The sequence below is a fragment of the Crocodylus porosus genome, unplaced genomic scaffold, assembly GCF_001723895.1.
Source record: "Crocodylus porosus isolate Cpor-Errol unplaced genomic scaffold, CroPor_comp1, whole genome shotgun sequence".
Lineage (NCBI taxonomy): Eukaryota > Metazoa > Chordata > Crocodylia > Crocodylidae > Crocodylus > Crocodylus porosus.
This window is the reverse complement of record NW_017728918.1, coordinates 106,305,958-106,333,441: the sequence shown is the minus strand read 5'-3', so window position 1 is coordinate 106,333,441 and position 27,484 is coordinate 106,305,958. Positions and strand designations below refer to the sequence as shown.

General features: G+C 40.4%; 1 protein-coding gene across 2 annotated transcripts in view; it reads left to right on the top strand.

The window, feature by feature from the left end:
* MED23 (mediator complex subunit 23) overlaps nt 1–27,484 on the top strand; it is a 57,735-nt gene that overhangs the window by 3,201 nt on the left and 27,050 nt on the right. The window contains exons 2-13 of one of the 2 annotated variants that reach the window (XM_019538052.1): nt 2,923–2,954; nt 3,071–3,158; nt 7,694–7,818; nt 8,033–8,144; nt 9,956–10,054; nt 11,026–11,127; nt 14,606–14,675; nt 16,569–16,681; nt 17,766–17,861; nt 18,492–18,509; nt 25,539–25,739; nt 26,751–26,894. In XM_019538052.1, coding sequence (XP_019393597.1) covers nt 2,923–2,954; nt 3,071–3,158; nt 7,694–7,818; nt 8,033–8,144; nt 9,956–10,054; nt 11,026–11,127; nt 14,606–14,675; nt 16,569–16,681; nt 17,766–17,861; nt 18,492–18,509; nt 25,539–25,739; nt 26,751–26,894 — 1,200 coding nt within the window. The remainder of the gene's footprint in view (nt 1–2,922; nt 2,955–3,070; nt 3,159–7,693; nt 7,819–8,032; nt 8,145–9,955; nt 10,055–11,025; nt 11,128–14,605; nt 14,676–16,568; nt 16,682–17,765; nt 17,862–18,491; nt 18,510–25,538; nt 25,740–26,750; nt 26,895–27,484) is intronic. The other variant, XM_019538054.1, reaches the window with a different exon arrangement.

The following is a 27,484-nucleotide window of genomic DNA, read 5'->3' as shown; positions in this document are numbered from 1 at the left end:
CCCCGCACTTAGCTTTTTCCTGAGCCACTTTTCCTTGGGCTCCTTCCGTGCCCAGGTTCCTTCCCCACCCCTTACCTGAGTTTCTGGCTCGGAGCAGCCGCATGGTCCCAGCCAGAAGCTGCTGCTGTGGCTTCTGGCTGAGGGTGCGGGGTTGAGTGGGCCCTGCTGTTGCTGGAGCCCACCGGGCTTCCCCTAGGTCCTACTGTCAAAAATGACAGGAACCAAGGGCAGATGAATACTAATTTTCTAAAGGCTGAATAGAACTGTTTCACAGACCGGATGCAGCTCGCGAGCCGTATTTTGTCCACCCCTGGTCTAGAGAGCAGTTGATACTTAGAGGCTGTCAGTAACTGAGAAGAGGATCATTTTATCTACAGTCTAAACTGTCCTGCCATCTTCTCAATAAACAAGGATTAGCTTCCCCATAGGCCATTTTTTGCCTGACCCCACAATATACTGGAATTACAATACAAAACATGTGGAAGTGCAATGTAAGGGACAGCACACTGGTAATAACCAACATGATTTTTACTTTCCTTGCAGGATGTAGGACTTTCATTGAAGGAGAAAGCACTTATTTAAAACTGTTAATCTAAAATCACTAAAAAAACTTGATTTGCTTCTTCTGAGAAGTTTATTTCATTTTAGCCAGTACTTGCAAATACTACCTGATAACACAGGTGCTTTGAGAATTGTTTAAATGTCTAGAGGCTATATCTAGAGGTTGAGGATAGACAGTTTCAGTGTGTTTATAGTACTCATGGCTTTAAGCAGAAACTGAAAAACTAATGAGCTGCTGCTGTTCATAGCACTGGGAGTGCCCACATGTGCATTTACACCAGTTTAAATTTACTGTGCAGTAAGTGGAATAGGCCAGTGTCTACATGTGCAGTCATTAAAGTGCATTAACAGTATGTGTTAATCCTAGTGGTTGACACGTCCCAAGTCAGTCCACACACAGTGTTATTACACAGTAAAGCAGCTACACATGCATTACCGTGCAGTAACTAATCGGGCATAAATTTGATACCTGCATGATGCAGCTATCAAATTTATGCTCAAATCAGCATAAGTTGCCATATTTACTGCACAGTATGAGTGTGCACATGCAGATGTGCACCTGTATTGCACACTTATTTTGGTTCCTGCACAGTAAATGCACACATGTAAACATACCCACTGTGGATGGCCACAAAACTGTTTAGCTTCTCCGAAGTATAGGTAAAAATCAGATTCTCTACTGTAGCTGCTTGGAAGAGCTACACCCAGCAGAGAGAGGCAAGGTTTACAAATCAAAAGTCCCCCAAATACATCCTGTTATTAATAAGGAGTGATACTGAAACTGCTGAGCAATGTTAGATAATGTATTAGTCTCATCTTGCATGTTCATGTTTAGGAGTAGACAACCCATCAAAGTATAACACAAATGTGAAAGGGCAACACCAGTCCCCAGAAGGTTAGAAATACTTTCACATGATGAGATACTTAACCCTACATTCCTTTTTGTATTTGGCTGGTCAGGTATTGTCAAGTAATAGTCATATAGTTTAAGCATTAATTTATTAGAACAGTAAAGAGAGAGACTTTAATCTGTTGATTAAATATGTATGTTAATTACAAAATCTAGTTAGCTGTTATTGTGAAGCCATGAAATTACATTAAAAAAATTTGTAATGAATTTTTTAAACTATGAGTATTAAGCCAGCGTAAATATGAATGATACTCAAAACTAAAGAGTTCTTTTATTTTCTTGGTTTTTATCTTGGAAACCTCTGGGTCAGTCCAAATAACTACAAAAAAACCCCCCCAACAATAAAATGTATACACTATTTTGACAAAGTCAGTTTTTAAAATGCATTCATGCTAAATAGGTAGCAGGCCAACTCTTCCGGCATTGTGCTGTTTGCATTGGAGGTGCCTGCAGTCACAGCAAATGGTCTGTAGGGGCGAAACTTTTGTACGCAGCTAGTTTGGATTCTTCCCTGAACGCAGGTTCTTCCCTGCAGCCATATAACATAATGGGGTGAAGGGAAAGGAGGCTGGGAGAGCTCAGGATAAAGGAGTGGAGCAGGGCAGGGCCGAAGTGCCTGTCTCCACATTATAGGGGTGGATGTGGATGTGGGTGATATAAATATTGTTTTAAAAATTATCTGTTCAACCTTTTCTAATTATATCGGTTAAACAGTTAACCAATAACACAGAAGTTTAGACACAGCTGCTGCTGGGAACTGCTTCAGGAGCCCTTTTGGAGTGGGGAAAGAGGTGAGGGGCAGCAGTGGCAAGCCCAACTAGACAAAGCCCACCTGAAACCTCTGCCGGGAGGGAGACAGCACCTGTGAACAAACAGCTAATTTTTTTATTTGACAAGTCATTAATCTGCTCCCTGTTTTCCTCTTTAAACTCATAAACTATGGGTATAAGTCCCCACCGGCTTCTCCCCCTCTCCTCTCCCGTTCCACCGTCCCTCTTATCTGCCTGTGCTGGGACACTGTGGCACTGTGCCCCTCACCATGCTAAACAATAACTGGTAAACTAATCAGTCATCACTGCACTTACTTGTTAAACAATTATTTGTCTAACCTTTCACATCCCTGTTAAGAACTTTTTCAGGACTGAAGTCAACCACTAGGATTTAAAAAGAAACTTCTTCCATGCAACTTGGCATACATGTCTGTCAGTGTGTCACATAAGCGTGCCACACAGATGTGTACAGTAGGACATACCTTCTTCTGAAGAGCCTGACTCTGGTCCCTTCTCACAGACAGGATGTCAGACTAGAAAAACCATTCATGCAATCCTTTGTTGATCCGGTTTCTGACTGACTGTACCTCATCTTGATAGTTCCATCGTTTGGCTCATTTGTAGAATACAGTTTACTGTGGATCACCAAAAGTTAAAACCTAATGCATCTTTTTCTTACAGAAAACAGAGATCATAGAAGAAGCTTTCCCTGGGTGAGTCCCATGCCAGTTTATTTGTACATATGTTTTGTTTGTATTGTGCCTGCTGCCATAATTGTGCTACCTGTCTAGAATATATCACAGCCAACTGTTGTTCTTATCTGCAACAGAATGTTTATGGACACTCCTGAAGATGAAAGAACCAAATTGGTCAGCTGCTTGGGTGCTTTTAGACAGTTCTGGAGCAGTCTTTCTCAGGTGAGCATTTTCTTTGTTGCTTATATAGTTGTTTTTGCTTACAACTTGTTATTTTTAACAACAATCACTAGTATAATAGCTATATTCTCTGGGGCAAACCATTTGCACTTTAATTCCAGATGTGGCACCATGAGGTAGGTGAGGAGAGTTTTGCTGGAGAAGGAGAGAGTTAGCATCAATACAATGACAGGGTTTCTCGGTGAAGGCTGGTATACAACACAAAGCAGGAGAAAAGAATAACTTTGATTATAAATAGAGTAGTGAAAAACAGTTGGTCGCTGCCATATTATATTGGACATTTTTTTAAGAGTGGATGTATAAGAGGCTTGAATGAAGAGAGAGAGAGATTTCACAAAAAAGATTTATAAGGAAAATGTTAATGATTGTGTGAATCAGCCACGTTTTGAAATGGGTAAAAGGATCTACCCTCTCCATCTCTCCTCACCCCCCCTGCTGTGGGATGCGATGGAGGGGTTGGTGGCGGCACATAGTAGATCTTGGGTTACTTTTAAATGCCAAAGGTGATCTCCTACTTACAAAGGTTGGAGACAACTGATCTAATCCAACCCAATTCCTCAGGCAGGGTGATTCTCTTTTAAACCATCCTAACCAACTTTGTCCAAGATGTTCTTAAAAACTTCCAAGGATGGGGATTCCAAAACCACTCTATGTAGTCTGTTCCATTACCTAAATACCTTCATAGTGAGAAAGTTCTTTCTAATCTCCAGCCTAAATTTCCCTTTTCTGCCTTGAATTGCTGGTTAATGAACTGTATTAAATGTTTCTTTTCTTATTCCTGACCCCTGAGAGATGCTATTTATTTATTTATTTTATTGATTTGTATATCTGTTCAGTTTACATACTGCTTTTCTTAACAGGGCCTCAGAGTTGCTTACAACCAAAAGACCAAAATAACTTATAAAACAGGAGAGCAAACAGGAAAATAAAACAACTTTAAAAAGCAAGTAAACTGCTAACATAAAATAGAACCCCTCTGAACAGTATCCCAACCTAGCTTTATTTGCTAAATTCCTGCCCAAATAAGAAGGTCTTAAAGGACAGCTGTTGAGGCTTAGCTCTGGTGGGTTTTAAAAGGGCAGGAGTTCCAAAGCTGAGCAGCAACTTCTGAGAGCCACTTTCCATGTTTTTACCAAGCAGAATTGGCACATTGAGCAGTTTTTACCAAGCAGACTTGGTACTTTCAGGAGTTTGTTTTTGGCTGACCTTATGGATTACAATGGGGCAAAATAAGGCAGAAGATGGTCCCTTAGGTACTTGGGGCCCAGATCATTCAAGGAGTTAGACTTCAAAATCAGGACCTTGAATTTTACCTAGAAAGTTATTAGGAGCCAATGCAGACACCGGAGATATATGTTCCTTGTGATTAAACTCCATCAGAAGCCACACTGGCGTGTTCTGCACCACCTGCAGCTTCTGGACCGGGGTGGGCAAAATGCTGCCTGGGGGCCAGATGTGGCCTGCCAGGCCATTCTATCTGGCCCGCAGGGCCCCTAAAAAATTTAGAAAATTAATATTAATCTGCCCTGGGCTGCCTGTCACGCGGCCCTCAATGGCTTGCGGAAACTCAGTAAGCGGCCTTCTTTCCAAAATAATTGCCCGTCCCTGTTCTGGACCATCGAGGGGAGTCCCATATAAAGCACATTTCAGGAGTCTAACCTTGAAGTTATGAAGGCATAGATGATGTTGGCTGGATCTGAATATGCAAGTGATGCATCTCTTAATACAGCCCAGCATGCTGTTGATCTTTTTTTTCTCCCTTGCACCCCCCGCCCTCTGTGCAACAAGAGTGCACAGTTGACTTATACCCAGCTTGTGTTCCCTCAGGTCCTTCCTACAGTTCTGTAGCTGAGGCAGTTATTACATAGTCTGTTTCTGTGCGTATAACTGTTCCATCTCGAATGTTGGACTTGTACGTGTCCTTATTGAATTTTATTTGGTTAATATTGGGCCATTCCTACAATTTATTAGGGTCACTCTAAATCTTAATTTTGTTCTCTAGTGTATCGGTAACTCCAGTCACCTTGGCACCATCTGTAAATTGCTAACTGTGTACCCAGTCCCAGTCTCCGAATCATTAATGAAGATATTAAACAATACTGGACCCAGCACAGACCCTCAAGGAACTCAGTTGAGCTACTGATGACTGCTTTTTAGTCACAGTGATCCAACCAGTGATATGTTCATCTTAAGTACTTCTATCTAGACTGTATTTCATAGATGTTAGGGCTGGAAGGGACCTCGAAGATCATCAGGTCCAGCCCCCTGCCCCAGGGCAGGATGTCAGCTAGGGTCAAAGGATCCCAACAAGGTAAGCATCAAAACGTTTCTTGAATGAGTCCAGAGTAGGTGCCTGCACCATTTCTGGAAGGAGTCTATTCCAGGTCTTGGGGGCTCGGACAGTAAAGAAATTTTTTCTTACGTCTGGCCTAAAACAGTCTTGAAGTACTTTATGACCATTGGTCCTTGTTTTTCCTTGGGGCGCTCTGGTGAACAGACATTCTCCCAGATCCTGATGTACACTCCTTATGTACTTATAAGCAGCTACCAGGTCCCCCCTGAGTCTGTCCTTTTCCAGGCTGAAGAGTCCCATGGCTCTTCCTAAACTTACTTAGCTTTACCCTTAACAATTATTACCCTTACTTTGTGTAGCGGAGCACCTTTGGGGGTGCTCGCCACTTGAGGGCTCTCACAGGCTCTGAGGGGAGCCTGCTTTGGAGGAGCAGCAGGGGAAACCTCCCCCAGGAATTATTTTGAGGGGGAAGGTGTGTGGCAGGGCAGTGGTGGTGCTTGTCACTTTAAGAATGGAGCCAAACAGCCAGCAGGTGCTTGATTACAGCAGCCATCTCTGGCTACCTATATAATCAGGCCAGTTTGCTGCTGGCAGGCCAGGCGGTAACATCACCTGGCTGCAAGGCTCCATGCAACAACCTTGAGGTAAGGGCAGGAGCTGTGGGGGGTCCTGGGCATGACCTAAAACTTCACCCAGCTGGCAGTGAGTGGCCTGGTGGGGCTCTCAATGGCGCGGGAGCCTCCAGGAAATGCTAGGCCAGTTATCACCCTGGTGAAAGGTGGGTAGGAGCACCTTAACCCCTAGCCCTCACCTTCGGGAGGGTTACATAACATTGGAGGGAGCAGGGCCAGGCACGGCTGCGGCCACTTGAGCCCTGTGGGTTGCAAGACCCTGAGGAGGAAGAGTTAGGGCCAGGCACGGCTGAGACCACCTTAGCCCTGTAGGGTGTAGGACCCTGAGGAAAGGTACTTGGAGCCAGGCATGGCTACAGCTACCTGAGCCCACTGGAGAGGGAAGTCCTGTGCCCCCAAGTGAGGGGGTGGTGTGGAGCCCCAGTGTGGGGGGCAGAGATGAGGAGCCCCAGTGAGGGGAGTAGGCCAAGGTATGTCTTCAGACACTTGAGTCTGTAGTTTGGGCCAGAAGCCGAGTAGGGGGGCTCAGTCCAAGAAGTAGGGGTGAGTCTTGACCCTGGTAAGTCCTCCACCACAGGGAGGCTGAGTGTGGGTCACACAATGACCTGCTGCTCTGGAGGGGGGAGTGAGAGTCTCTGTGAGCCCCTGGAACACCAATTGTGGTGTGAGTTAAGAATGTCCTGGTGAGGGGTGGCCTTAGAAAGGGGGCAGAGAGGAGGGACCCCAGTAGGGGAGAAGAACCAGAGGGCTGGGAGCCCAGTATGTTGGAGTGTACGGAGTTGCCCCAGGAAGGGGCCAGGGCAAGCTTAGGTCAGGTAATTGGCTGGCCACTATCCTGGTGAGGGACACGGGAGAGGCCCAAAAGACAGTATGTCTGCCACCCAAAGTACAAGCTAGGTAAAGCCTATGGCCTAAGGGGCCCACTCTAAGAGAGAGTAAGGCAGTATGAGTTGTCAATGCGTGAAAGAGACCCTGTGAAAGGAGGGGAAAGTGTGTGAGGCCCTAGTGAGAGGAGGGCAGTATGAATCTGTGTGACTAAGGCCTGACAATGAGGCATAAGCTTGGTCCGGCTGTAGGCCAGAAGCAATGTGTCATCTGGATGCCATCTGTGAGGCTTGGGCTGTGGTGTAGGGGAGGAACGGACCTGCAGATAGCACCTCCTAGCATCAGGGCAGAATGGGGAGCCTCCCACCTTAATTAACAACAAGGCATAGCAGGTGAGTCAGGTGGGGGGCATGCCCAAAGGCAAGTGGGGAAAGTAGCACTGTGGCTAGTCAGGAAGTCCCATTTTGCCACACTTTGTTATAGCTGCTAAAAGATTTATCCTGGCCAATTAATTACTTTGAAAAATAATTATATAGATAATTGAAACTTTCACCTCTGTAATCAAATCAGCAATATGTCTTCATTTTTTTACTCTTTTCATTTATACTATAAGGATATAACTGTTTATGACCCACTTAAAATATATCTGGAAATATATCAGATATATCAGTCAGTTTTTTCCTTTGTGGTATCACAATTTTTGGTTTGAAGAGTGTTATTTACCTTACTGCCTGTAAGTCAGTCATTTTCCCTTCTCTTTTTTCCAGGAATCTCATGAACAATGTGTCCAATGGATTGTAAGATTCATCCATAGCCAGCACAGCCCCAAAAGAATTTCTTTTCTGTATGACTGTTTAGCAATGGCAGTAGAAACTGGCCTGTTGCCACCCAGGTATGTCAGGTGTTCTATTTCTTACCAAGCAAGGTTCTCTGAGTAGATATTTTATTAGACCGTTTTATTAGACTATTAGTTACGACAGCATATGTGGATATTTTAGTGTTGGACTAATTAATAACATTCCTTAAAAAACAAGGGTTTAGTTAAGATCATCAGCTTATTCTCTAAATATATACATATTGCTCATTATTGCATTCTCTTTTATTAGGATGGTTTGTGAATCTCTGATAAACTCTGACAACCTTGAATGGGAGAGGACACAACTATGGGCATTGACTTTTAAATTAATCCGGAAAATTATTGGAGGTGTAGACTACAAGGTATTTTTTCAAAGAAAATTAGGAAAGTATGGTGGAGATTTTATGAGTTTACAGTGGTGGTTTCTCGTGTTCCAAATCTTGAGTTCAGTCTGTCTCTTGTTCAGCAGCTGGTCATGAAATTGCACTGGTCAGTCTCAACACTTTTCATAACTGAATTATTTTCTTATGGACATTTTGCCTCTTATTTGTAGTCTTATAATCATCTTCACTTCCATTCTCAATTGCAAAATAAACTAGAACAACACTGCTATAATTGCAAAAAGTTCTGCATGAAAAATTAATGTTATGAAAACAGTCAGGATAAGATTGTCAGACATGCTTTGGCTCTCTTTTGTGCTATAAAAGGTCTGTAAAACATTTTCCTGCTACCCTGGTAAGGAAAGCTCCATGGTGTAGACACTTGGGAAGTTAAGGCTCTCTCAAGGCCTCTTAGTGTGGAAGGCAGGGTTGGGGGCAAGAAAGTCATGTTAAGAGAGGTCCACAGCACACAGCAGTAGTTCACAGCATGTCTGAAAGAGAGTGTGGCCCCTGGCAGACATGGTGTGATTGGATCTGGTGTGGTTCTGATTCCAACAATCCCAACTCCTCCCATGCTGTGCATGCATGACAGGATGCCTGATTTGGGGATTGGGGATCAGATCCAAATCATGTCCTAATTACTTGCCAGCATAGGGGATCATGGTCCTGGGCTCCCCCTGCATTGGCAAACTGAAAGTCAAATGTCTGCTGAACTGATTTGGTCCAGTAGCTGGGAGTAAGAGTTAACTGATTGTTGGATTCAGCCCCAAGACCACACCAGAGCAAGTTGAAGACTCTGGTGGGATAGCTGGGGCCAAGATTCAGATGACTGTCAGTCCCAGTCCAAAGACCTCACTGGAGTCTCCAACTAGCTCCCAGACGCCTGTGCACCAGGATGTCGGAAAACCTTATATATAGCCCAGCTGTACATGTGGGGGGTTTTAAAGCCCTGGGGCATTAGAACACATGAAAGATTCCCTGATTCCACTGTCCCCATGTCCCAGGGATGTCAGAGAACCAGCTGGGCTGCACACACATTTTTAAAGGTCCTGGTGCATGGGATCCTGCAGTCAGGAAACTTTTACCCTTCCCAGGGTTTCAATGGCCAGGATGGATCAAATGCCTTGCTTGGCATCTTCCTGGGACCTGCAGTGCAAGGCAGTCAACCTGCTGAGTCGCAGGGAGCCACAGAACTCCTGGCTCAGCTGATAACCTCCCTTTACTCAGCACCCTGAAAACAGTGGGGTTTATCCTCATGCCGTGTTGCATCACATGGCTGTCAGCCTGTCAATGTGGACAAGACCATCAACCAAGCTCCATCGTGCAGATGGTATAAAGCTGTGTGACAGGGACTGTGCAGTATGTTCATTTTAAGACATGATGGAAACCAGCCACAAAATTACTAAACATATTTTGAATAATTTGTGGCTCATTTCCCATTTTTGTACCATTACTTGCCTGAATGTGTGGTCAGGTTACTGTTTAAGATATGATTAACTAATTAATTGAATTAAGCGCAGTGTCTCCTAGGGGCCCTTAGAAAATGTTCAGTTACATTTTCAGGTAAACAGGTGCTCTTCAGGTTTGGAGCAGTCCAAGAGTGGGAAGGGGCAATGGTGCCTTAAAGCCACCCTAGCTCCCATTTCTAATAGACTTACAGTTCTGCATTGTGCTTACTAAAGGGAAAATACTTGATTTCATCCTTACTGTTTTCTAAGATGTCTTCTAAGGCAGTTAAGCTGCTCACAGTTGAGAATCTCTGTGAGCCATAATTTCTGTATGCTTTCTCTCAGGGCGTGCGTGATCTGTTGAAGGTGATCCTGGAGAAAATCCTAACAATTCCAAACACAGTGAGCTCTGCAGTGGTACAGCAACTCTTGGCAGCAAGAGAGGTAGCTGTTGTTACAAAGTCTGACTTCAATGTTGTACTTGAAAAATGAAAAAAATTGGGCTCAGTCTTTTTCTATTCATGCACTTGTCAGTAGTCTAAAATGATTCACTTTGAAGCCTTTTAAGAACCAATGTAAATGAACATTGCAACTTACATTTCTTTTGTGGCAGTGTGTTTCATGCTCTTAGATGCTGAGGGTTTCAAAATATTTGTAGTATTGTGCTGTCAGGATATGCAAGCTCCTGAGGTACTAGGGTCAGTTAAGTTCAGAAACTCACTATGAAAGGGAAAGTCAGACCCTGCATATGACATTTTAAAAATTACCTTTGTTAAATACAATATCACTGTCTTATTGAACATGAAAAGATAGTATTTAAATGCTTCACTGCCAAACATTTTAGTATTGTACCAGTGCAATGGAGCTTAACATTTTAGACTGGTGGGCAGAGTGTTTGTGACTCCCCATTCCCCTCGGGTAGGAGAGGGGGAAGGGAGGTGGTTATCTGCCATAGGCGGGGTAGAGGGAGAAAGCAGGAAGAGATGAAGAGGAGACCAGTGGCATGGTGCAGGGTAGGAAGGGACATGCTGGGCCAAGGTTCTTGCCACTGTTTCCATGTGCTGTAGGCTAGGTCCAGTCACTGTGGGAGCTGTAGGAGGCTGTAAGTACCAATGGACTAGTGCATTGGGATCCAAAATTTGACAATTTTCATTATTCATCTCGAGTAAAAAGTAAAAAAGCAAGCAGCATAAATGGTATAAGTAAAATAATTTTAAGTACTAGTTCATTATCATAGAGTATGGCATTACTATCACCTGTCTCAATTAAAAAATAATTTTTCCTTCAGATCTTTCAGGGGTGGTTAAGATTTTTTTACTTTGCATAGTAATATAAATAAAAAATGTATGTTCAATATAATTATTGTATACACATTCTTTACATTTTTTAAAACTTGTGTGTCTGTTTATTTTTAGGTTGTAGCATATATTTTGGAAAGAAATGCATGTCTATTACCTGCCTACTTTGCAGTTACAGAGATTAGAAAATTGTATCCTGAGGGAAAGCTTCCTCATTGGGTAATGGCTTTATTTTATTGGACGGTGTAAAGTAGTGTTGCCCCTTGTTCTTTTCCCATGCAAAACATGCTGGGTGAGGCTTTTAAAAAATGGTTACCTAACCATAGGGACCCAAGCCCTTATTTATACAAGATTGGGACCTCATTGACTGCATTGGGTCCTCCTTGTTCTTGCCTGGAGAAAATGGCACAGTTGGGGTCTTGTGGATAGATTTCCAAAATCGTTGAATGTTCAGCTGGTTTTATTGACTTAGGCTTTGGAAGACCACACCACTTGTCTGAGTCTGAACTAAATTGGGCACCCATTTAAAGAAAAAATTCAAGAATATGTTTTATTTTTGCATTTTGGAATTTCAGGCCCAATGCATTGATTAATATGACTACTAGTTATTCCCAGTCTCCTTGTCATTGAGGAAATAAATAAGCAAGCAGCTTCAGTTTTTTCATTTTCAGTTTTCATTTTTGTTATTTAATATTCAGCAGCACAGAATGATGTGGGATGCTGGTGTAGTCAAAATAGACTTCTAATATTTATTGATCATGATGCTCATTCAGTAAATATTTCTCTGACCTTTAGTTCTGTTGGGAGAACTAGACCTCTGACTCTATTTGCTCTTAGAGATTTATTTTGTCAAAGGAGATAAAATATGAAATCCTGGGTCCATTAAAACCTTTAACTTCAGTGGGACCAGGATTTCATCCAGAATGTGGTAAGCTTTGATCTCTTCTTTGGGTCTCTCATGTGTATTTTGATAATTCTTGCAGCATCAGGACACTGACCACTGTTGTCCCCCTACTTTAACTGTGTCAGGTTAGGCTGTGTGACAGGGGTTTATTGTGTAGTTTTAGTAATAGGTTAGACGAGGGCCATAGATGTTCCATTCATACAGGGAGAAAAGCCTTTCTCCCACCACAAAAAGAGAACCTACAGTTGTTTAAGGGATTTCTTATACAGGAGAACTGGCTCTTCTGTATGAAGTTAGATTGGTTACCTGCAAGGAAGATTTTTTCCTTCCAAGCTAACTTGAGCACCTGTATGCATCTCTAGTATTGACATCCAGTATTCCACAGTCCTCTGCTCTTCATCCCAGAGCCCTGGGATGATTGGTAGAATGGGTAGTGGAATCAATCTTCTATAGTGGGAACCCTCTTGGAGGTCCCAGAGGGTTCCTGCCATGGGAGAAAAGCCCCCACCCAATGCATACCTCTAGTTCCACTGAGGGGCATGTTGCAGGGGGGAGGGAGGAGACAGGGGACAGTTCTCCCCTGACTACAAAGCAGCCTGGATGTGGGCAGCTTTTCAGTGGCAGGAGCATTGTTTCCTTTACCCTGTGTACCTCTGGTTCCACTGGGAGATGTCCAGGATTTGGATGATAGTTGTGCCACAGCTGCAAGTATTCCTGAGCTTGGACTTTACAGCCATGGGATATTTCTGAGATTGGGAATCACACTTGGAGAAGCTGTCCCCCTACCCAGGCTCTGTGCTTTGCTGAGAGATCACAGCAAGTCTTGCAAAATCCTGGAGGCCAGAAACCAGGGCCAGGGAAGCTATCCCCATTTATGTTCACAATCCCGCAGGCTTTAATGTCATCTGCTGCCCAGCTGAGTAGCATACATGACAAGTTAAAGGCTGGGGAGCCAGATGGAGGGTGAGGGAAGCTGTTCCCAGTCCTGTTTCCTTGTGCGTCTGGTTTAAATCACCCCATTTGCAGCCCATCTAGGCAGCATTACAGGTGACTTTAAATGAATGGAGGGCTGCCTAATGACAGCCTAGCCCCTTTCTAGGCAGGAGAGAGGGTGGGCTGTCAAGAGCTCAGGTGGACCAGGGAGGTAACCCTCTTGTGCCCCTGGCTGGAGAGCTTGCCTGTGTTGCTCTTTAACCAGGCAGTTGAAATGTATGTACCCTCTAGTAGACCTGTGCGAAATTTCTCCAGCTGTTTTGTTCTAGAGGTGTTTTGGGCTGTTTCGGCACCCAAAGCATCAAGACCAAAACGGAAGGCTCCAAAACAAATTGGAAGGCTCTGAAACGTTTTGGAAATGTTTTGGAGAATTTTGGAGTTTTGGAGCCGGGCTTGTAGGGAAACAAAAACTAAGAAGAAGGAGAGAAGGACTGCTCTGGTATTGACATCTAGCTCTCAGTTTGATTCCCCAGCTCTCTGATCGCTTCCCCAGCTCTTCCCTGGGGGCATGGGGTTTCAGCAGGCTGCCGCTGCAGGTTGGGGCCAGCAGCAGCCATTTGGCACAGCCTTCGCCGAGTACTGGAAAGACTGCGGTGCTGCCGCTGGCCCCAGCCTTCAGTGGCAGCCTGCTGAAACCCTGCACACAGATTTGGGGGTCTGTGGCCCCCAGGAAGAGCTGGGGGAATGATCAGAGAGCTGGGGAATCGAACCAGAGACTGGGCAGTCCCTGCTGTATGACCTGGCTCTGCTGAAGCAGAGATCTGTACCACAGTCTCCTCCCTGCCCCATGCAACCCCAAATCTCTGTTCCCTGCAGAGCCAAGTTGTGTGGCAGGGACCAGCACTGCCCTGCTGCGCAACCTGGCTACACAGGGGTCAGAGATCTGCGCCGGGGTCTACTCACTGCCGCTGCCCACCCTCCGCAGCCTCACGTCGCCAGGGCAGCGTGGGGCGGGCAGCAGTGGCAAGAGACCCCGGTGTGGATCTCCCTGCAGAGCCAACTCGCGGCAGGGACCAGCAGGCTTGCTCACCGCTCTGCGCTGTTTCCTTCCTGGTGACCTGCCAGATCAGAGATCTGCACGGGGGTCTCCTTGCCTGCACAGAGGGCAGTGACTCTCCCCCTCCTCTGGACAAGCCACCCACAGCCCCATCCTGTTCTGTGCTGGGGCCCTGCAGCCGCTAGCCCTGCCCAGCTGGGTAGGGCTGTGCGAAGCTTCCCTTGCAGCCTGTTCGAAACAGATTCAGAGGAGATTCGGCAGAAACAAAACAGGGCAGTGATCTGAAAACAAATCACTGTCCTCTGAAACGGCTGAATCGAAATACTGCCATTTCGCACAGCCCTACTCTCTAACTCTAGCTCCCAGCCTAATTTTCAGCCAATAAGAAATTCTTACTGATAAAATGAATGTTTATGCCCAACCAAGGATTTGTATGGGATGGTTTGGATGGGGATGTTTCTGCCTTAGGCAGGGAAACCCTGGTTGGACTAGATGACCTCCAGAGCTTCTTTTCAGTCCTACTTTTCCTTTTAAGCTGAATGCCTTACCTTTGCAGAATTACCCAGCTGAAAAAAGTGATATTCTATTACAAATGCAGTATTGTAACCTTGATATGAAAGGCTTAAATTATTTAAAAACCTTTAGCAATAAGTGCTGTATACTGCAAGAATGGAGGCTAGTTATTTGAAAAGCACTCGGTGATTTCAACCAAAATGGATCATGTCTCTTTTTTTTTTTTAAGTAACTTACTCAATTGATATTAAATTATTTAAAATTAAATACTTCATGTTAATCTTTTTCAGTTGCTAGGTAATTTAGTATCAGACTTTGTGGACACCTTCAGACCCACAGCAAGAATAAATTCCATTTGCGGTAAGATATGAAGGCATGTGTGAGATGAATAAATTAATTTACAATTAATAAATTATAAATTAATTTACAATTCATTTAATATTTTGATAGTACCCTACCCTGTTTTGGTTTTGGTTTTCTCGTAGGGCTCATATGCTCATCTGTGCAAGATGTGAAGCATTTATCATTTATGACTTATCCTTCCATTTGTCCATATTGTTTCCCCTGATAAATTTAAATGAAGATACTTGAAAATCCATATTGGTGAACCAAATTAAGATAACTTTCTCTCTTTTTTTTTTTTTTTTTAAGTAGAATGAAGGTGGGAAAGGGCTTCTTCGCATCTGTCCTAGGTTTGCAAAACAGCACTGTCCTTTCTGTAGTCTTAACTTGCAGAACCCAGTGATCTATATCATTGTAGTATTGAGGAAATTGAGGTCTCATCTGTGTTTAAGGATTTTTGCTTTGGTGTAGATACTCTTATGCATCAGACTTTGGGAACATCTAACTCAGTGCCTATGATGTAGGTTTATATTAATGCAGCTACAGCTGTTCACTTGCCCAGCACAAAGTCTTTAGGGTATGTCTGTGCTGCAGTCTGCAGTGCAGACAAACCCTTATTTCAGTAAACTTATAGTCTCCCTATCCATGAAAGACAGGTGCTCTTTCATTGTCTTTTTTTTTGTCAAGAAATCTGCAGAAAGTTTGGCTACGGGTGTCTCTTTTAAGCTTTTACTATTTTCTAAAGAGAAAGAGATCTATATTCTCTCTACATTTTTGAGAGAGAAATATGCCTACACCAAAGCTTTGAGTGAACTCTGATTACTCCTTTATATCTTTTATCTCACTGAAATGCATTCATTTCAGCCGTTATGCCCAGAGTTTTCTCAACCTTTTTATTTCTTGCTTTTTTTGAGAACTTGTCAGCATCCTTAAGTATATTCTCCAGGTACGGTAAAGACTTTTTTTTTCCATGTGACATTTAGGGATCAGGAAGGTTTTCAGGGTTTTTCAAATTGAATAAATGACCAGGTACATTACTGACTTCATATATTCCCTGATTCCACCAACAGAACACTTTTTTTAACATGGATGTCATGTGAACTGCAATATGATCGCTAACACAACAAGTGCAGCTAGTCACTACTAATAAATGTCTAATCAATATGACTCTTGAAAATCAAAAGTGCTTGCATTGTCCCACATAGTTGTAATGAGTAAGGGAAGGAATGTACTATACTGTATAGTAATATAGCTGTGGTTGCCGGGAGGAAACCAAAGTAGATAGAGTATCAATTACCTCTATTAGGGTGGAAACAGCAAAAAGAGATATGTTTAGTTTCCTCAAAAAAAAGTTTAATTTAAGGTTAAATGTATTCAAATTGTAAACCACTTAATTCCACCCACAGGTTAAGGTCAAACTATAGTAATAAAAGAATTAGAATCATTCAACGAAGAGGCTTATTACAGTTACAAGCAAAAATCCATTATGGGATCCATCTAGCTAGAATTTCATCCTGAACAGAGTAACTTCATTTGGGCAAAAAAGTTTTTGAGCTCTAGTCTTATAATGTGAAATAGTAAGATTTCTCCAGTGACAAAACGCTAATTTTTCATTTAATTTTTGCAAGTATGCTGTTAATTCTGGTGGTATACAAACTAACCAGTGTACCGTAATCTAATACATGTGGTAATTAGTTGAGATTTCTAAAGTAAAAGACCTGATAGGGAGCTTTAGGCTTGCCAGTTTTGGGGGCAAGCAAGGTTAACACTTTTCCTTTGGGCTATATTTATTTACATCAAATAATGGTTAGGAAGTTTTCTGTTACTCTTTTACCAACTGAGGCAGGCTTATGGCTGTTAAAGATTAAGGATCATTATTTTAGGATTTATAATCTTTCATTGTATGTGCAGGACGCTGTAGCCTTCTCCCTGTTGTTAATAACTCTGGTGCTATGTGCAACTCATGGAAGTTGGATCCTACAACCCTTCGTTTCCCTTTGAAAGGTCTCTTACCATACGATAAGGTATGCACATGTTTAGGCATCTTAGATATGAAAGCCTTTTTGTCTGTTTAATCTTTGAAGTACTCTTTGTTTGTTAGAGAAATTATTATAACATTTAAGATATGAACATGTGTTCTTTCAGTCAGGAGAACTTCAATGTTAGTGATCTTACCAATCTGCTAACATGCAACATTAGTAATGAACATCTGGCAAACCATACACAGATGAACCTAAAGTGGTATATGCTCTTACTGCTGGTACATTGCCCCAGTGGTCTTGGACACGCAATTTCAGAGAGAATAGAGAATTAGGGTATGAACGGACATCACATTTGTCCTAGGATCATACAGATGAAGTGGGATAATGGATATATACATGTCCCTCTGAAGTATGCCATATAAAATGCACTAATACTTTTTTCCCAGGATATACTGTGATAAGTCGTCAGGGTTATCGCGATTCATTCCAGGGACAAATTTATCATGCTGTGTGCTCTCATTGGCCAGCTATTGGCAAAGGAGCATCAAGGCAGCTTGGAAGGGTGACGTACCAGACTGTGCCACACCAGTTTTTAATTCAGGTCCAATCCCAGAGCAGTTAATCCCAGGTCAATTAAGATATCTGTTTACATCCCTAGTGAAGGGATGAAGACTGAGAAAAGAAAAAGTGTATGTTTTGTGCACTGCACTACTGTGCTGGAAATTTAGTCCCCAGGAATGCTGTAGTATCATCATTTCCAGCATCTCCTAAATGGGTTTGTTTTCTTTTTTCTCTTTCTCCCTCCCTTCCATCACCCTTCCCAGCAGTCCTTCTGACTCCATGTTAAAGGAGCTTTCAAAAGAGCATCCCCACTTTTTTGGTCAGAGAAGGTCTACACAATTGGGGTATGTGAAATCAAGCGAAAAAAGGTCCAGGGTGGCATTTACCAATACATTGATTTCCTCCTCTCTTTCCATTAGCTGATGACAAAAAGAATAACAACCCAGTGGTGTGTATCTGTAAAGATGAATGAGAGAGGAATAAGAGTGTTCTATCTTTGTTAAATGGTGGAATTAATTGTGATCTTGAGGCAATATATGTTTGCATATGTTTGCTTTTTTTTAAGGATCTGTTTGAACCACAGACTGCTTTGTTGAGATATGTGCTGGAACAACCGTATTCCAGGGATATGGTCTGCAATATGCTAGGTCTCAATAAGCAGGTACTGTACTATGCTGTGATACACAAAAAATTCTGCATAGAATCTGCACTATTCTTTTCTCTTTTCTTTGCTATAGCTAACAGAGCAAAACAGTTTAGGTCCAGACAGTGAATTTTTTTTAATAATATCATATTAGGTGATTTGGACTTCGTTGTTACTCTCATTTGTATATTGATTTCAGGATGTTTAAACTGAAAAGTAGAGATTTAAAATATTGATTTTTTTTTTTCTTTTTTTTTTTTTTTTGCATTGCTTTTTTTTCCTATAAGGCCAGCCTCAAGTATACCTTTGACAGACTATCATAGACAATTTTAAAGAATGTGTACTTATTTCTATGTTGTTGTTGTTCTCATCATTAGATTTCAAAAGGTTGCTATCTTTTCCTTTGGCGCTACAGCAGGCGATAGCTATTTGGGGGGCTATTTCTCTTTCTCTCTTTCTCTCTCTCTCTTTTTCTCTCTCTCTCTCTCTCTCTCTTATATATAGATATCTGTATCTTAAAGTGGGAGGGCTTGGTCTGACACGGGGTTCCTTGAGGCTGGCCTCATAGTCACTGTTTTGTCTTTTCTTTTTTTCTTCCTTTATTTTTGTTCTGTCCTGTCTTGTCCTGCCCATCCTCCAATGCTCTAGACCTTGAACATTGCTCAGGTATGTTCACAACCTTACTGTTGTATTGTGACTAACGATACGCTGGCTGCTTTGTAGCCACTGATTCCAGTTAGAGAATACATGTATGGTCAGGGCTTGAAATTGGCAGGGCCTTTAGAAGCTAAGACAAAGGGCAAATTTTCATTAAAATCTATTGGGGTATGAGAGAGAGAATATGAATTTGACAGCCAGTTGTCCTTTGTTCCTAAATTTTGGTTGTAATGGACCACTATTACTTACCCTACTCACTCCCAGAAGTTTTTTACTTGCTGGAATTTGCAGATAAGGAAAGATTATTGGTTGAGTCCTTTCTTTCCTTATGTGACTAAAACACAACCCTTTCCTGTGATTTTCAATTCCTGTAAACTGTAGAGGCAAAAATTGCTGCAGTGAAACCTGACTGAGGGAGGTCACTTTATTGGGCAGCCTCTTTGACAGATTCCCTTCCTACATGTAACTTGTCAATGTCCTCCAAGCAGGGTGAACAAAGACAATATAGTACAGAATTTTAGAAAAGTAGTTTAAAAAGTAGCCAGATTTTTAAAAGACTTATTTCCTGTCCAAATAAACTGCCTGGACTTTTACTTGCAATTTTAAATACAGGTTTTTACATCCTCTCTTAAATTTTGAAACTTCTTAGTAAAATAACCAACTCAGCATCTGTTTATTTATATTTATATATAAAACAAAAGCAGTATCTGTAAACAATATGTAAAATAGCGTTGCTGTTTGCAATACTATAGTGAAGGTTGTGTCAGTGTTTCCATTTATAAAACCTCTTTCAGGGATTTGTAGCTTGCCAGTAAAATTTGCTTGATTCTGAAACCTTGTGTATATTTCACAATGTAAGTTATAAAACATACCATATTTCTGGATTTGACAATGTTCTTCAAAAGAGATTCCTTCATTTTAACAAGTTTTTTTTGAAAATGATATTGTATCACATCTTGTAACTGTCCTGTATTTCTTACAAACAAAAGGCCATTCTAAGCAGCTGAACTGTTAAAACTTAAAAACCAGCTGTTTATGTAGTGTTTGTATTCATAGAATAACTCCCCCTCCCGTCTAAATTTTAGGTTTATTCAATGGATCTTATTATTGCTTTGTACAGTTTTTAGTTGGTAAATAACTCACGATTTAGGGCACTGAACTTACTGTACTTGGCTTATTGGTAGTGGTCTGTACTGTCAGGCCAAAAATTCAGTTTAAATGTTTTTCTGTTATATGTTAGGTTTTTTTAGTCCCTAACCTGGCAATTTCTACACAAAGTTTCAACCTACTGTGAATTTTTACAGCCAAGGAACAAACCCCTGAAGAACATAGCATATAAAGGAAATGCTGACAGAACATGGAACTTAATAACACTACCATAATTATAGCAGCACGTGGACTTTCAGACAATTAAGTACTTGCAAAGAAAATTTTAAGCATGAAACAGTGTTGTGTAATGGAATAAATAAGCAAATACTAAGCATTTTACTTGAAAAGGTCTGTTTTCACAATTTTAAGCAGCATATACAAGTTTGCTCACCTTCAGGTATAAGGTAACTTACTGCAATCCCTTTGATATAGCCAGTACCTGTGACAAAAAAGTAATGCTCTTAGAAGTTATGGACTTGTGTTGCTACATCTAGCAAAATCCTCAGCTACTTTGGCATTACATTATTTTTATTAGAGCAGAGCTAGCCTATATAAATTAAAAGTCATGTAGTTGTCAATAGAAAGTGTTAGGGTGATTGTATTTGGATCTTGAGGAGCACTGGATTTGCAGCTGAATAAAGGCTTTACTCTGTGTCTCAGAGAAGCTGCTGACCACAAGGCAAAATGTTATATTAAAAGTAACATTACAAAATGCTTAGGAAAGCATTTTCCTAACACTGTCGTAGTGTTGTAAAGATATATAGCTCATTGTGTAAAGAGAACAGGATATAGACCAGTGGCTATCGTTAGCAGATAAAGCAGAAGCAAGACCTTGGAGATGGTGCTGAAATTAGTAAGAAATCAGAATTGACCGGGAGAAGCCAGATTCACTGCCTTCAGCATGTGCACATAGCAAAAAGACATGACATTGAATAGGAGGAAATATGGGTGGAACAAAGAAGGGACAAAGGTGGAATAAATGTTAATGAGCATGAGCCAAGGTGTATAAATGTGGAAAGATCTGATGTTCATGTCAGCTCTCCAAACGATTTTGTTGGAGCTGGCCCAAAGCTGTCTCCATTTTGAATAAAGCTGTTGTGAGCACTTTGGGCTGGTGGTTGCTCCCTGAGCAGCTGGATCTATGGGCAATTGGATCGTCATCTCCCTAGTCATTGGGCACCGCATGGAGTCGGGGTCTAACAGAAATAGTAATAGAAACAAAGTGTACGTAGTATAAATCATTAAAAACATAAAGAAAATGTTAATAGTGCCAACTGTGTTATAAAATGTAGCACTTTGCTTTTACCAAGCAAATTTAAAAAACAAATTAAAATCCAGGGTGGTGATCAGATCTGTCTTTTCTACTTAAGCAAAGCTGGGCAGAGGCTCTGTCATAAATCCATGTGGATCGAGTTGCAGGATTGGAGTGTTCGTGTGAAACTTAGCTTCTACAGTTTGTAAGTGTTCAAGCTACATATGGTACGGCTGAAAAAGAAACATGCTGTGGCTTTCAACTATTCTTAAAGGTGAACAGCAAAACAGTTGTTTTTAGCTTTGATTTTAACTATGTGTAGATTTGTGTTAGAAATATATTTAGTTTGAAAATGTTCTGAGTTGCTTTTAAAGGACAAATTCTACTGTTTTCTATTCAGCTGTTGCAGAGGGAATCCATCAAGGCAAAGTTGTTATACAAACTCCTTATACAGTTTTACACATCTTGCATCTAAAGTTGTCAGATTTATTTTTCGGGGGAAGAAATCTGTTATGGATACTTCTTGCATGTGACCTTTAATGAAAAAGCACTTTGTAACTATTAATTGGTCTCTCTCAATGTAAGAGTTTTCTGTATTCTAGTATTGCAGAATTTGGTATGGGAAACTACCATGTCTTTTCTATTTCTGTTAAAGCCTGATAGTCTTGTAGGAAATATAATTTGGTCCAGTTTCTTGTTTGTCATCTCTGTTGGCACATTACTAATAATCAGGATTACATCTTCCCAATATCAGTTTAATTTTACACAGTTTTACAGAATGTATATCATAACCTGTTGTTGAAAAATTACTAGTTATTTTGAATTATTTAATTTTTAGAAACCCAAGTTGAGGTCCCTCTCTAGGGGGCTCATTTAAGAAAATGCTGAATAGTTATCGTCTGAAAATCTGAGCCTGTATATCCTGTCTCAAGCTGACCACCAACAATAAAAAGTCAATTCTTGCAAATCTTGTCCTATTTCTTTACTTTCCTTGTTACAGATTAAATTATATTTTAGCTTTATTTAAAGCATTTCCTTTTTAACTTACAAACTGAGTTCAGAATTTGGTGTTCTGCAATTTCCTTGATGGCATCCCAGGCCCTTAAAAGAGTGCTGGTATAACCAAGCTCATGTTAAACTGTGGTTTGTGTAGGCTAAGGGAAGAGGAATTGAGTTACATTGTTTTAATAATGTTGAATAACATTGTTGTCTATGTTAATGAATTGGGACCTTAAACACTTTACTACTCATGAAGTCTTTGCTGTTCACCTTTCAAGTTAGAAGCAGTGGTATAAAGGTTAAGGCTGAAAATGTTCTTTTACACTACTTTCCATAGTGGATTTATACAGTTTCATTCTTGTCAGATCCACCTACCAGTTTGTTTGAGCAAGGCTGTATGGTTTTTTCCCCTTTGCACCATTGTGGAATTGGACTGAAGGCATCAAGTTAAAGGAATGATTTAATGTGGTATTCAACAGTTTACTTTTTTCCCCCCTCTTCTTATTGTCTGTCTGAGCCCGGAAATATGGGTTTCCTAGTAATTCACAGCATGAATTGGCAAAGAGTATGGATCTTCTGGTGTTTTAGTATTAAATGATTTTCTGAAATCTTATTTCTGTTTGAAAGGTTGTATGTCAGAAATGTCTTGTGCATGGGGCTGTTGCTCTTGAAGAAAATGCCAAAATGCAATTAAACTTTGTAGAAACAGAACCACTCTCAATACAGGTTGTCACTTTAACAAGCTAATTGTCAGCCTTTGGACAAACACTTTTGAAAAAGGAGAGAAAATTATAATAGTTTTATCATATCTAAATAAAGTATCGCTTAGCTACTTTATCAGTATTTAAATGTTTAAGATTATGAGTCTATTATCAAAGATTACCTATTTTCCCTATTTGACCCATTGACAAAGGCATTATTTTTTTTAGTGGTTCACATTTTTTTTGTTTTCGGTTAAAAAACAAAAACAAAAAACAAAGTCAACATTAAATGGTTGTGGTAGCTAGCCCACAATAATTTTCTTCCTATATGTTCATGGCTTAATTGAATTTCAAGTGTAAACCCTATTCTTTGAGCATTTAAAATCTTTTTTTCGCATAAAACTCAAAATATCAGAATGGAAATCAATGCATTTAACCAAATTTTAAAACTTTCCATTATAATACCTTTAAAAGAATACATTTTAGAGGTAAAATTTTAATGGTTTGAGATGTTCTTTTATCTACATATAAGTAAAATAACTTTTTAAAGAAAAAATATAGACAAATTATTAATTCTTATTTGTGGCATTTTTGAGGCACTAGACCATGACACTATTTTGCCTATATTGTAATTTGCATTTCACACCTCATACATTTATGCAATGGAGTAGCCTATATGGTATGTGTGCCCTTAATAAAACATGTCCCTTGTGAATTTTTAAGGCCCAGTTTTGCTCATTTGGGTATTGAAGGACAAGGTTCTATTTTCCCCCTCCACTTCAAGCCTGTATATACTGAGCATTTAAATACCGGAAGACTGCTAAGGCTGATGAGCTGTATTTAACAAACATTATTGTATTATCCTTGAAAATTATTCTTAAAACAATATTAATAGAGGATAAAATTAGCGGTCTTATCTTTAAGTTTCCTGAGTCTTAAGTTAGTCCCAGCCTTAATAGTCTTAAAATAGGAAAATATATATTTACTGAAACTTGTTTGATAATTATATTTACATGGGGATTTAACTACTATTGGGTCAATTTTATTTTAAAGAACATAAAAACTTATAAGTGGCAAATTTCTATTGGAAATTCTGGCTTTCTTTTCTGCAGTAATATTTTCTTGTTGTATTCCATAAATAATTTTATTCTAAATTAATGTAGCCTAACATTGTTAGGCTGTTGGATGTTAACCTACTGCATATGAAACTAGTGAATTTCAAGCCCTGTACACAGTAGTTTTGCATGCCAGTTTATGAAATAGTCAGTAGTGTTGTCTGTTGCACCCTGCTCTGCTTTATAATTAGTTGCGTTTGGGAAAAAAAAGTATTCTCAATTGGTGGTGTTAATATTGCTCTTTGTAAACCTGTAATGTGGTTGATCCGTGACCATGGCATTGTGTATCTGAAAGAGAAGGTGAAACAGTAATTGACGCTTCCCGTTTTAGTTAGAAGTTTGTGTGTAAGCATGCTTCAAGAAAGTGCAGCTAGACTTGTAGCTTTCTGCAGTTCTGAGCTGGAAAAGAGCATGTAAAAGAGGGGATGCTGTTCATTATATTTTGTCAAGTTTTCCCATTCTTGCATTTTATTCTTAATTTGAAGAAAGAATCCCTTTTTCATGGCAAAAGACTATCATCGGCTAAGGTTAGAACAAGCATCTCCTTTCAGCAATTTTCTTTCCCTTCTTTTTTATTAAAAAGTTTTTTAGGCTGACTGGCTAGCAAGTCAAAGAACTCTTTTAAGGGAGTCCTGACATGTGCTATGAGTATTTGGGTAAAATTTATAAACCGTTCTTAAAAAAAAAAAAATTTTTTAAAAAGCCTTTTTTGCCTCTAGAAAGGGACGTCACATTTTCATGATTAGTGTTTAAGCAGCTCAGTTCCTTTTCTTTCTTATTATTAAAGTAATACTTTTTTCTTAAGGCTGTATTATGTTACAGGCACCAGATATTTAAAAAATGAAATGTAACTGTTTATGAACAGGATTTTGCATACGGCACAAATCAATCTTGGAGATTTCCACAGTGCTAACACTGTCTGCAGCATGTCAGATTTCAGTTTTGATATTTTTGGGTTTTGTGTTTTTTTTACGCCCTTTTCAAGTAACACTTAGGATTTAGTATATAATGTAGCTGTACAAAAGCAGAGTATACCAGGTCCCTGCACCAAGGAAGATACTGTACAAATAATGCACAAAATTTAGTTGGAGTTATTGCTAAAAAAATTAAAGCCCCAAACTTGATGTAGGGCTGCTACTAATAAGTATGAATATAAACGCATATATATTATATTCTATACTTGGTCATTGTTAAAAGACACCATGGTGGAGGTATATTTTAAGAAGAGATTTATGTATTTGTCTAGCACATCATGGGGGTCTTCTGCAGTCTATGCAATGTGCTCATTATCATGGTATATGAATGATTCAGCATGTACTACACAGAACTTGCCAGATTACTTTTTGGACATCTCTAATACTGTTGCATTGCAGTCCGTGCTTCATCATTAGTGTGGGCACACATCACGTCTAAAGTAGTCTTTCTGAATATTTGTATGGGTTTTGAAATACGCCCTTTGTTTCTAGCAGGTAGTGTTTTCTGTTTATTGACAAAGACCCATATTTACAACACCTGAGCTTTGCGAGTCCCTGTTAGCGCTGTGAATACCATGCCAGAGACGTAATATTCTATACTGAATTGATATATATTTGGGGGAAGGGAACAAGTAAATATTTATAATGTGGTAGAATGTAAAAATCATCATTTGTGACCTGTAACATAGTGCAGCTTTAATACACTGGCTTATCCTTTAACTTCTTAAGTTCAGACTTCATTTCATGCTTCCCAGCCTCCTGTCTATATACTGTACTGAAATTGTTACTGTATGTCTGAAGTTGACTGCAAGGCTTTTGGAATACTGTATCTGATCTCTGCCTTACAGCACAAACAGCGCTGCCCTGTTCTGGAGGACCAGTTGGTGGATCTCGTGGTGTATGCAATGGAGCGTTCAGAGACAGAGGAGAAGTTTGATGATGGAGGAACCAGCCAGCTGTTGTGGCAGCACCTCTCCAGCCAGCTTATTTTCTTTGTGCTCTTTCAGTTTGCAAGCTTTCCTCATATGGTCCTGTCACTCCATCAGAAGGTACAGTGTTGTCTGTGGCACACTTGTTTGGTAAGGCATTATAAAAAGAATGGTCTGTGAAGAACGAGACTTATCACAATACTCTAGTAGAGATTAAATAGCATGCTGCATTTTCTTGTATACAGCATCCTCTGAAATAAGATCCACACCTTGTTTTGAAAGGCAGAATGAAGAATAAGAAGTTTTTCCTTGTGATAGGTAACTGAGTAGCAGCAGCTAGAGAACCAAGTCTACTTACTCATTGTTCTGTTCCCCGTGAATTGTGCACAAATATACTCCAGCTTTTGCCCAGCAAAAATGGTGCCATATTTAAAGCCACGGTTTTTGCCTCTCCACCGATCAGTGGGGAGCGGCGAGCAGCATGGCCCCTCCACCAATCAGTGGGGGGGGGAATGTGGGGGAACCTGCAAAATTAAAGGATCCACTGCACCCCCCCACTTCTGTCACAGATTTGGGAGGTCCCTACTTAAAATACACATCCCTGTTTCTAGTAGTTGGCTTTGGGTTCTTTTCCTTCTTTTTTTAGGTTACAGCAGATAAAAATAATTTTGTTTCAGGTTCAGTCTTTCTTTTCATGGTATTATATTACATAGTTCTTAGTTGCATGCAACCGGAATGTAAAGATAGTAATTTTTTTCATCTTAAATGCTTGGTTATACTTTAATTTAGTAGGATGTCATGTAGTCAAACGTAATATAAAATAATTACAAAAATCAACTAATTTTTAACCCATAAAGCTTGAGAGGAATAAAAATGTATGTAGCTGTCAGTAGCAGCCACAGTCCTTTCAGTTAAGACCTGTATGTTCAAGTTCTCAAAAGGCTCTGGAAATGCAAGCTCAGTATTTCTCCAAGCAAAGTGTTCTGTTCATGTTCCCCCAGTAAATTGTGGATAGTTGAACTATTTAAATGTATTGTTTCATATACAAATAAATCATAATACTTGTTGTTCTGTAGTTTTTCCTTCGCATATAATATTTATCTTTCTCTCTCTCTCTCGCTTTTTATGCAGTTGGCAGGACGTGGTCTTATTAAAGGAAGAGACCATCTGATGTGGGTGCTACTGCAATTCATCTCTGGCAGCATTCAGAAAAATGCATTGGCTGATTTCCTCCCAGTTATGAAGCTTTTTGATCTCCTTTACCCTGAAAAAGATGTGAGTCTTCAATACAACATGAAAAATTTGAATAATAATTGAATGCTATTTAATGTAATGTAATTATATCTAGCTCTTAAAGTAGCATCAAGCTAAATAATAGAAGGCGTAATTGCAGAAAAATAGTTTAAATTACTGAAGCTTTAAAATTGTGTTAGATTTACCTAGTGACCAATTTTGTCAGTCTGTGTTTCATCTGTTCTCAGCTTATTCCAGGGCACATGATATTTGCTTAAGCAAACATGCCATTATCAGTTCCATCACCATCCTCTGGTAAGGAGTTCTAATAACCACCTACAGCTTTCCTGAGATAGTACACTATCCTGGTATAATTTAAATTGCTTCATTGAAGTAGAATAAGTTCCACATTTATACAGGTGCTCTGTGTCTGAGCCCTGTGACAGCATGCTTCAAGTATATATTCTGGAGAATGCAGCCTTTGCCTCCATTTAAGAAAGAGTTCTTGTCTCTGAATAGCGAAGACAACTTTCCAAGCATGAAAATAAGATAAGCTGATCCACCGTAGTCCTTTTGGCGAGCTATGGATATAAGTGATTGGAAACTGGTCTGTACCCATAACAGAACAGAAG